We start from the raw sequence: 11063 nt of genomic DNA on the forward strand, positions 1-11063 counted from the left end.
ATATATATATATATATATATATATATATATATAAACACACGTATACACACACACATGTGTGTGTTTGTGTGCCTCTTTTAACCCATTCAGAGATAAGTCTTGTATTCTGATAGACCAGAAGTAGAAAGTCAGAAGAACCATCAATATCAAGAAGGTATAGAAGTCTGAAAACAGATAAGCAATAACATGTGTAAAGGAATGTATTTATATGAAAAGTTGCATATACAATTTACATGATACAATTGAGTCTTTTCTTTAGAGCTGTTTTAGATAATCAATGACTGGTTAATATAACCATGCATATTATGCAAGGAAGTCTCGTATTGTGTCAATATTGTAGGTATACATAAATGCAAAAAGAAAATGCCAACCAGCATGGATTTTGATAACTCTGAGCAGCAAAATCATAACTTCATCAGAAGAACCAGGCAGTTTAGTGGTGGGGGGTAGAGTTTATAAATACATATAAATTCTATAAATTAGAAAGATAGAGAGATGTAGAGGAGTTATAATAATAGTAATAAAGATAGGGAAGGAGGAGAAGAAGAGGGGAGAGGTAGAGTAACTGAGGGTGAATTTGTTATGTCAACAATGGCTATAAAATTAAGAGTGAAAGAAATGGGGCTAGGAGGCCCAATTCTGAAAGGAACTCTTTAATCATAACAAACCAGAATGGGTATGAAAAGAATAGACACCATCAGAATAAGCACAATAAAGTTTTAAGTCTTCATATTCACATCTCTAACTCTTCATCTTTATTATACTTCCTCCTCAACACTTGTTCTCTACTGAACTTCTGCTTTCTGCTATATTAAAAAAATTCTTGTCTTTTGTACAAATCCATCAGTTTTTTAACCCTATTCTTACCAGTTTGCTATCACATTTCCTGCCTTACCTTTCAGCCTCCCATATCACAGATTTTTTGACTTGACACAACTGGCATACTTTACAATGCTTATCTTTATACAATTAATAGTACCTTTTCTTTTCATACCCATCCCAAGTCTGTTATCCTTGCCTCTTTATCCACTCTTCATTTTACAGCCATTATTTATATCTTGTGTTAATAGTTGACATCTTATATTAACTAACTCTCAGCTACTCCACATCTAGCCCTATTCTCCTCCCTACATATTGCTATAATCCCTCATCTACCTACATCTCTCTATCGTTCAAAATTTGTGTAAACTACATTTATTTATAAACACTATTTCCCCAAAGCCATTTGCTCAGCTTTTCTGATGAGGATATTATGACCTTGTTGCACAGAGCTTCCAAAATCCATGCCCATTGGTACTTTTCTTTTGCTTTTATGTAGTGGGCTCTGTAGTGGGCTTCCTTGAAGTATATGTATGGTTATATCAACCAATCAGAGATTATCTGAAACAGCCATAAAAATAAGATTTGATTACACCATGTAAAACTGTACACCCAAATTCCTTACATCTATTATTGTTGTCCATCTTTCCTCAATACTGATCATACTTCAAATGGACTTTCTACTTCTAGTCTACCTTATTCTGATGAATTTGGAGGTTATGATTTGGATTTCTCTGGCCACTGCCTGGTAACTGTCCAAATCTCACTTACATAAACATTTTATGACCCATTCTTTACATTCATTCATGCATACATGTATACATGTGTGCATATATACATCATCTTCATATTTGATTTTTTTCCTTAATTTTGTAATTTGGATGATAACAAAGTGAAATATGAGATAAAGAGCTACAAATTACAAAGACACTTATTCATGCAATGCTGCATAAAAATAGTCAGTTAATGGAATATAGGAAGAATACAGTATTTAAAAAAATCAATAATTCTGGATTCGACATTTTGATTAAAGAGAAAGTCTTCAATTCTAGTCACATCTTGAAACATGCTACTTTTCATATTAAGAAGCAACTTTTATCTCAGCATTTTTCATTAATGGGTCTCAAGTTCTGAATTATTTCCAGACCCAACAGCTGTAAAACTGCTGCATTGCAATTTGGTGGAAGGTATTCTATCCAAACCTTCTCTAAATGAGGGAGTTTGCTATATACAGAACAATTCTGTTTTAGCAATAGGATTTTCTTCTATTTCCCACATTTTCTTGTCAAGTTGTTTTCTTTTATTTTTGGCATTATCTTTAATCTCTTTATATTTTTTAATCTTCGAATTATAAAGGAGTGTAATTTTTCAGTTTCCATCATGTTACAGCAAAGAAATGGTTAAGCATTGTTTTGACTTTTTTTGTCCTTTGTAGGGTTTTTTTCTGTTGACAGACTGCAATGAGGTGGCAATTAAAAAAAGAAACAACTCCGGATCTATTCAGCCTGCATTCAATGAATATATCTTCTTTGTTGTAAGAAGAAATAATCTTTCTTTCTTTTTTTTAATCGTTTTTCTTTTTTGGAATTGAAAACATCAGCTGCTTCTTGTAGCTAACTAAAGCTTTTCTGTAGCAATGACAAAACTGAACCAGCAATCTAACACTGGCCTGAAAATCTGAGTGACCCCCAAATTTTGCCTTATCTGAAGTTTTCTTTTGAATAAGCAGTGTCCTAATTGGAATGTTTTTATGTCCCTTTGGTTTATGAATCAGGCAAAGACTGCCTCATCAATATCTTTTAACATTGTAGTCTCTAAGTACTTTTGTTAAGAAACAAAATTTGTATTTTATGTCTGTATGTATGGATCGATGGATGGACATGTATAAAAACTTTGCATATTCATCTGAAATTCATTAAATTATAACCGTCATCTGTTTATTATACTAAATGAATACCCAGTGTTAGAAGCAGGATGCTGTGGAAAAATTACATCTACAGTGAGTTGACTTGGGATTTCTTAATGACAACATAACTTTCATATAATGAAGATATTTTCGGCCTGATGCGTAGCTAGCAGAGCACCCCTCGTTGAGTAATTACATCAGAGTATCAGCTAGCTAGGAAACATATGTAGCCTGGATTTTACATGTTCCACTCCCCCAATTTGGTTTTATATATATATATATATATATATATATATATATATAATAAGGTGGGGCTAAGAATTGTGGAGACCCACCTCATCAGAAATTTTAAAACAATTCTCAGCTACTGAAATGAACTGAACTTACAGTTTAACATTTTTGAAATTGAGTTTGAAGATGGTGACTGTGAGTAATTAAACATCATAATTAATTTGGTGAATATCATAAAATTTCATGCTTTCTTGTGAGCAATATAAATAATTTACATAATGATTTTCTTGTTGCTACTTCAGTAAGTGAAGCGGTCAAATAAGATGGAAACATATTCCATACTTACCAAATTATTAAAATAACATTAGTTATTGAGTTAGTGTTGTCCTTTCCTTGCTGCATGAGAATTTCTAATGAGTTTTTTGTTATTCATAGCGGTACATATTTGACCTCTAACCTCTATTCATAGAAGTGCGTATTTGACTTCAAGTATGTATAACTCCACAAAACCTGAGAACTCATTTCTCCCCAATGGCAGGTAAACTGTCTTATTCTATTATAGAAGTGTAGTTGTTATCTATCATGAGCATCCATAAACTTCTAGGGAGGCTCACTGAATGTGGATAATTTTGATCATTCAATGATCCAGTTATTACTGGAGGTGGACACAACAAACTGTGGCATAGCAAGGGTTCTTATGATAGACTTGAGGAAATTTTTTCACTCCTTCACACATTTGCATTCAGAGCTCGCTATCCTTTCAGCCACTCTTACTACACCTCTGGAAGCAAAAGCAAAGTTGATAATGTCAGGAAAAAGTGGTGGAAGGAGTTCAATAAGTTGTTACTTCTCTTGTTCCCCACACCCTAAAGTCAGCTTTGGTTGATCAGATCTATTATCCTAGGTGGTCTACATATGACTTTTTCTTTTTCAGGCATGGTGTATCACGTTAGAGATGTTTTGGTGGAGCTGATTTGGCACCACCCCCTTGCTGTTGCTGATTCAGAGCTGAATCCATCTCATTATGAGTGTTTTGGAGCTGAGACATTTTGAAGCTAAGAAAACTTTGTTTTTATTCTGTGTGATAGGCACAGGTGTAGCTGTGTAGAGTGAAACTTGCTTTCCAACCACATGGTTCTGGGTTCAGTCCTTCTGCATGGCATTGCAAACGTCTTCTACTATAGCCTTGTGAGTGAATTTGGTTTGGTAGATGGAAACTGAAAGAAGTCTGTTCTGAGTTTGTATATATAATACATATATATATATGATAAATAAAAGATGAAAGATATGAGAATTTTTATTAATCACGACAATTATTTCGACACATCTAGCATTGATCCCTTATGGGCGGGATACTTAACCACTGGTTCAGGAGCATCCGACTACAAATGTGTCTCTTCAGGTGATAAATAGATATAACTCATTAAAATAACAGTTCCACAATGTATCTTCTCATTTCATGTAAAGAAAAGCAGCAAATTAAAAGATACTGCTTTATTTACATGGAAGATCAATAAAGATGTAAGCATACATACACATGTGGTTTGGTGGTCATATGTTCACATAGCGGGTTAAATAGCTACTTGGTGTTTATAAGAATGGTGAGGTTAAAGCTAAACTTAATTCATCCATACCTTAAAGTAAATTATGTTAACAGTTACTCAAAATTCATTCCCACTGCATTGTGTGAAAGTACATATATATGCATGTAGGCATCTTGAGTCTTTCAAAAATTCTATTAATGATCTTCTCATTGGTCCACTGAATAGATAGGGATTCCTCAGAGCAGAATCAGCATCTCTTGGAAATGATATTATATGGTTTTACATGCCTTACTATGGACCAAGTTATATTATGCTTCTATCTTCTTTCAGTCACCACTCAAAATTGGCCAAAGATGTTGAATGTCTCTTATTGATTCTCTTGAAGCTGGTGACATGGTTGTGATAATGATTCTTGAATGAATCAGTTGTTTGCTCAATGTAAGCATACGGCTCTCCCTTATATGTGAGTGCATATCTTTGTGCTCTGTGTTTGTCTCCCCATACACTTGAAATTGGTGTTGGTGTGTTTACATCCCTATAACTTAGTGGTTTGGCAAAATAGACCAAGAGAACTACCAGGCTTAACAAAATTAAGTACACGGATTGATTCATTCAACTAAAACCTCTTCAAAACAGTGCCCCAGCATGGCTGCAGTCTAATGACTGAAACAAGTAAAAGGTATAACAACTAACATCTAATTACAATCATTAAATCTAGTTTAGTGATTTACATCTATTTATGTATATGATGGTTGGAGGAGTGTGGATGAAAAGTAGAAAAGAAAACACTTCCCATCATGGATCACTGTGTTTTCAATAAAATAAGCTGCGCCAACATGAGCCACTGCAGAAGCTGTTAAAAGGGAACAGATGCAGGCAAAAGAATATATGAAGCTATCAACAATTTAAAAAACATGGATACTGTTGAGTACCTCAGGAGTATTGTTCATAATTACCAAATGAAGAATTGAATGAAATTATATTTTTAATAAACTAGTATAATTATTTTCTGTTATTAATAATAATTGTTTTAAAATTTGGCACAAGACCAGCAACTTTAAGGGAGGAGGCTTGTTCGATTACATCAGCTTCCCCAGTACTTGACTGGTACTCTATTTTTTCGTCTTTGAAAGGACGAAAGCCAAAGTTTACTTTGGCGAGAACAATATTTTGCCATGCAAGTTTAATGTAAAGGGAAATAACTCCATTTTCACTGTTTCATTCAAAATTGTTCTCTCTCTCTCTTTACATGCAACATTTTAATCTGCCTCTCTTTCCTCCACTTCTCATATCTATGTTTCCATGTATGTGCCTATGTCTGCTTTCAGTGCCAAATTAGCCAACACCAAAATAAACTTAGTACCCACACAACCGGATCATATGGCCAATGTCCAAACAGCTCCATTCAATCATCCCTTTCTGTAGTGTATCTAGGATTATATTGATACAACACAATATATACTTCTTTTGTTGTTATTTAGCCCTAGGACAATACTGATTAGGCACAAAGCATTCCAACTGTGACCATTCCATCTTTTTAGGAACATGCAAGACTACATTATCTAATGTGTTCTTTTCTAATTAAGATATCAGAGTGTAATCTGAGAGAGATTCAATTGCTATTTCGAACAGGTTGATCAATTCGGGTGAATATGTGGGGCTTAGAGTTCTTTTGTAGCCTCAGTTGATATTACAGGTTTCTCTTTCATATATATGCAAACTGAACTAAATATGAGTAAAAGCTTTGGTACAACATAATAGTAGGATATATGAATTGGAAGGTCCAAAGATAATAAAGGAGGTAAACTTGATCTATTGGATGTTCAATTTGTATTTTTTATGTTTAGATTATGTAGGAGAGACAGTGTTCTGAGAATAGCGTTTTCTGGAATTTTGATTAGGACCAAGGTGTCATACAGGTAGTGGCAGGTTTGGTGCTTTCTGCAGTAAAAAAACTGCACTCCTCACATGTCCAGGAGAGATTTCATTTTGAATATTGTTGTTTCTTTGTTTAGGTATGTTCTATCTACATCCTTTGATCATACGTAATGATATTATAATGATAAATGTAACAATAGATGCTATTTTGGTCTCTCTTGTGTTTAGATATGGAGAGATTGTGAGCAAAGTATGCTGTAGATACTTTTAGATTTCTCAATACTGTTAATTTTAATATTATTTTAAATCATTTGTATCTACTAATTTCTTAGATTAGTTACTCTTAATAAGAATCTGTTTCAAGGTACTTAATTTGTAAGAAAGAATAGCTCTGTTATTAGAAGCTAAAAATTGTTTTAACAACAAAAGTTTGACATCTCCAATCCATTCCCTTTAAAAATAATGTATAATATCTGATATTTATCTGAGCATAAAATTATATATCTGTTCTTGTTTTTGTTAATATCAAGAAAATCTACTGGTATCTTTAAATAAATTATGAAAACAAATACTTTTAAACATGCATAGAAGAGTTGTTTCCTCCATAACCTGTATAAAAACAAGAAAATGTTCTAAAACTAATAGTTTACTATGTTAACCTCAGTAAAATTGCACAAAACCATTTTTGCTAATTATTAAAAGCCCATGCATTGTTGATTCTATGATTGGATAACCTGAAAATAGATTTCATGATATTAAAATACAGGAAGCAAGACAAGCTCATATGCACAATTTAAATAATGATAAATAAATACATAATTTAAAAACAATGTTCAGTTTTTAATGATTAAAATCTACAGAAATATTTTATTTCCCTTTTAATATGAATAGTCTGAACCTTCACTCTGATTATCATTTAAATTTTTTAACAGCTAAATCAAGAACAATTTTCTTTTATAAGAATATTTTTATTTTCTGGGCAAAAAGTAATTTCTTTGTCATTTCCTATCAGACATTCATTATTCACATCTTGGCTAAATTCTGAAATAATGATAACAATAACAAAACAAAATGGATAATAACAATGTTGATGATGATGATGATGATGGTGATAATGTTGGTAGTGGTGATGGCAGTGATGATGATAATTAAAATGAAGCTAAAGTTGGTGATAATTATAACGATAAATGTAACAATAGATGTCCAATACAATAACATAAATGTCTTTTTTTCTTCCAGTAAAAGTTATTTAATGGGCTCAATGTTACTACAAAACGAAAAAGGAATGTAACTAATATGTATTTCTGGCTGGCAGCTTGATTTTGGAAACTAACTAATGAAAAACCAAGAAAGAGAAAAACTATTGCTTACAGGATTGTCTACAACTAATTGAGCAAGAAACTTGCATGGCGTTCACCAACTAATATACTCAAAATTAAGGTTGCAGATCAAAATACTATACTACTTTTAAGGTCTATACCTTAAAAAATTCCACTAGCCAGCTTACTTAAATTTCAGTGTATTGAATTGTAATTTTTTTCTGTTGTTATCATGAGATGTAATTTTTTCTGTCATTATCTTGAGAAAATAATTCTTTATCTTTTGCATTACATTTTTAAAAATCTTTTCTTTGAGATAATTTTTCGATTCTCAAATAATTTAATGATGTTCAACTGTATTACAAAGTGCAGGAGGGAGTATGTTTTCGTATGGAACATTGTCAACTTGAATGACTTGCATTGCAAGACATTGCAAAGGAAGGGGAATTTTTGAAGGTATTAACTGTCTTCGACCTGTTTCTAAGTAATGATATGTTTTCACACACCGACCTTTGGTTGTAAGAACTAAATCTTCTTGGGCCAGAAATACATCCAAGTATTCCCATCTTCCATGCACACGCACGCACACTAAAGTTTGGCTATCATCAATTTTCTCTAGCACTTGTTCACTGTTTAAAGGGGACACAACATCAAATAAAATGCATGGTAATGGAATTATGAGGAACACTTTGTCAGAAGAAGAACTTCCAGTATTGCTGGACTTAAGTTTTGTAATAAATTCCAACAGATTAAGCAAACGGATAAAAACTTCTTGGAAGCGACCCATGTTGAATGTCTCATCTTCTTTTCCACTCTCACGTCTTTGCAGCAGGTTGAGATTGCATATAACATCTCGGAACATTCCATTGAATATGCCAAGAGCTCTCTCTACAGGTACAATAATTTCACCATATTCACAGAATATGTTATAAAGTAGCTGGAAAATACCAGTGATGACATTACTGTCAAGTACATGGTGGGGTTTATGACAGATTTGAAGGAGATGAATATAGATAATCCATGATTGGGCAAAATCCATAGATCGACTGGTCAGTTCAGCAGCTTCTTTAAGAGCATAAAATGTCTTATCACAAGTGGGTCCAAGCACTTTCTCAATAGCAAGAAGTGCATGAAGGTCTAAAGAATAATCTTTAGGGACATAGGTCTCTAGCATTTCTTTGATCTTAATTTTGGTCGGTTCGTTAAAAAACTCTTTTGGGCACTCTTTAGGATATGGAAAAGTAATTAGTAAATATACCAATATTTCACATTCTCCATACAATGCTGCCAGTTGGAATGCATCATAACCATCAATATTAACTTCATAGGGATTCACCTCTTGCATAAGCAAAAATTTACACATTTCAAAGAATCCCTTACGTACACTGAGGTGCAACATCGTATCTCCATTTTGGTCTTTTGCATTTAAATCAGCACCATTCTCCATAAGAAGTCTCATCAAACCCATATTCCAAAGCGCAGCATGAAGAGGGGTATATCCCCACTCATCAGAAGCATTCATGTTAGCACCACTCAAAATAAGGCTTTCAACAATTTGTAGGTTAACATTTTGAGCAGCAAGTAAAATGATTGGACAATCCCCTTCACCCTTAGCATTAACATCAGCATCATGTTCTAATAGTATATCAACAGCTTCCACATTACGCCGTTCAACAGCTAGCCAAAGAGGGGTTACTGGTGTAGTACCATTTGTATCTCTCTGCTCAATGTCTGCATCACAGTGTTCTAGCAAATATCTCATCAAGTCGGTTTGAGCTGATATCGTAGCCAATGATAACATAGTGTGGCCCATATGTTTTTCTTTGACAATGAATTTGCGTTGGACATCAGAAAACTGATCAAGTTCATTTTTAACAACTTCAGTGTAATTCTGGTGTATTAATTCAAATATTCTGCAAGATATAGTTGATAGTTTGTTCCTACAAAGACCTTCAAGTGATGGATCTGCAATGAATAAAAATTTTCCAAGTTAATATTGGATTTGTGGTAAATTAAATGAAAAGTTTTACTTCACAATGAGGGTGAAATGAAGATTGCAAGAGTTTGTTGACTAATTGTTATGTCATCTTATATAACCAAAAGAAGATAAACATGTTAGGGTTACATTTTATTTTCTGCAAGAGTTATAAACAAAGCTGCGTGTAGCTTACGATGCCGCAACAATAATTAAAGTAAGAGAGCTGGATATGACTACCCATTGCATGGATCTAGGCTACTGTTTAGGTTATCTAATCCAAGATAATTTCATTACCATAACATATGACATACAACCATAGCTGTATGATAAAACACTTGCGTCCCAACCACATGATTCCAGGTTCAGTCCCACTGCATGGCACCTTGGGCAAGTGGCTTCTACTACGACCTCGAACTGACCAAATCCTTGTGAGTAGATTTAGTAGACGGAAACTGAAAGAAGCCCATCATATATATATATATATATAATAGAAAATTTAGACAAATACGTATAATTAAATTACTGTGTTTAAATGTTGAGTAGAGCACCAAGCACAGTTTAGGCTCCCTGTTGTCATCCGCAATTGTGGTACACATCCGTTGGATCTACTTCAGAAACTTCGTAGTGGTAGTTAGGGTAATAGTATTAATTGATAGTAGATGGATTTTGTATTAGACTTTTATTAGGTACAACATGTTTCGACCTATCTGTCTGGGTCTCTTCAGGTACATTGCTAAAGAAGTCTCACTAGAGATTTCTTGTGTCGGCTGACTTGTTATATGCCCATCCAGTTTGAGAATGAATAAGACTAAAAAATAGTGCAGAAACGCAAAAAATTCAAATATGAATGTGGAAAACATTCATTCCAGTTTAGATGAAATGATTGAAATGGATTGAAAAGGAGTAATTCACTTTGAATTGTTACCACCTAATGCAACAATCAATGCTCAAGTCTACTGTCAGCAATTAGAGTGTTTGAACCAAGCTTTGAAGAAAAAAAGACCCACTTTAGTGAATCGAAAAGGAGCGATGTTTTATTAGGACAATGCGCAACTCCACACTGCAAAGATCACATTACAGAAGAGCGAAGAGCTTGGTTGGAAAAAAATTCCTCATCCACCTTATTCTCCCGACCTTGCTCCTCCAGACTACCATTTGTTTTGTAGTTTACGGAATCATTTGGAGGACATAACTTTCACAAGTAAGGAGGAGGTCGAAACTGACATTTCAGAGTTCTTCGCTTTGAAACCAAAAGAGTTTTACATTGATGGGATTAAAAAGCTTGTAAATAGATGGAAGGAGGTCATAGATAATTAGGGAAAGTACATTGATGATTAAATTTCAATTAAATATAACATTTGATCACTTGTTTTCTTTATTCAAAATTC

At 33.5% G+C, this 11063-nt stretch overlaps 1 protein-coding gene across 20 annotated transcripts in view; it reads right to left on the bottom strand.

Annotated features, from left to right (window-relative positions):
• Positions 1–7197: 7197 nt before the first annotated feature.
• The window catches only part of LOC106884030 (uncharacterized), a 42467-nt gene continuing 38601 nt past the window's right edge, over positions 7198–11063 (bottom strand). For all 20 annotated transcript variants that reach the window (XM_052972760.1, XM_014935217.2, XM_014935228.2 and 17 more), the window contains one exon: positions 7198–9662. In XM_052972760.1, coding sequence (XP_052828720.1) covers positions 8038–9662 — 1625 coding nt within the window. In that variant the 3' untranslated portion in view covers positions 7198–8037. The remainder of the gene's footprint in view (positions 9663–11063) is intronic.

The sequence above is a fragment of the Octopus bimaculoides genome, chromosome 14 (genome assembly GCF_001194135.2).
Source record: "Octopus bimaculoides isolate UCB-OBI-ISO-001 chromosome 14, ASM119413v2, whole genome shotgun sequence".
Lineage (NCBI taxonomy): Eukaryota > Metazoa > Mollusca > Cephalopoda > Octopoda > Octopodidae > Octopus > Octopus bimaculoides.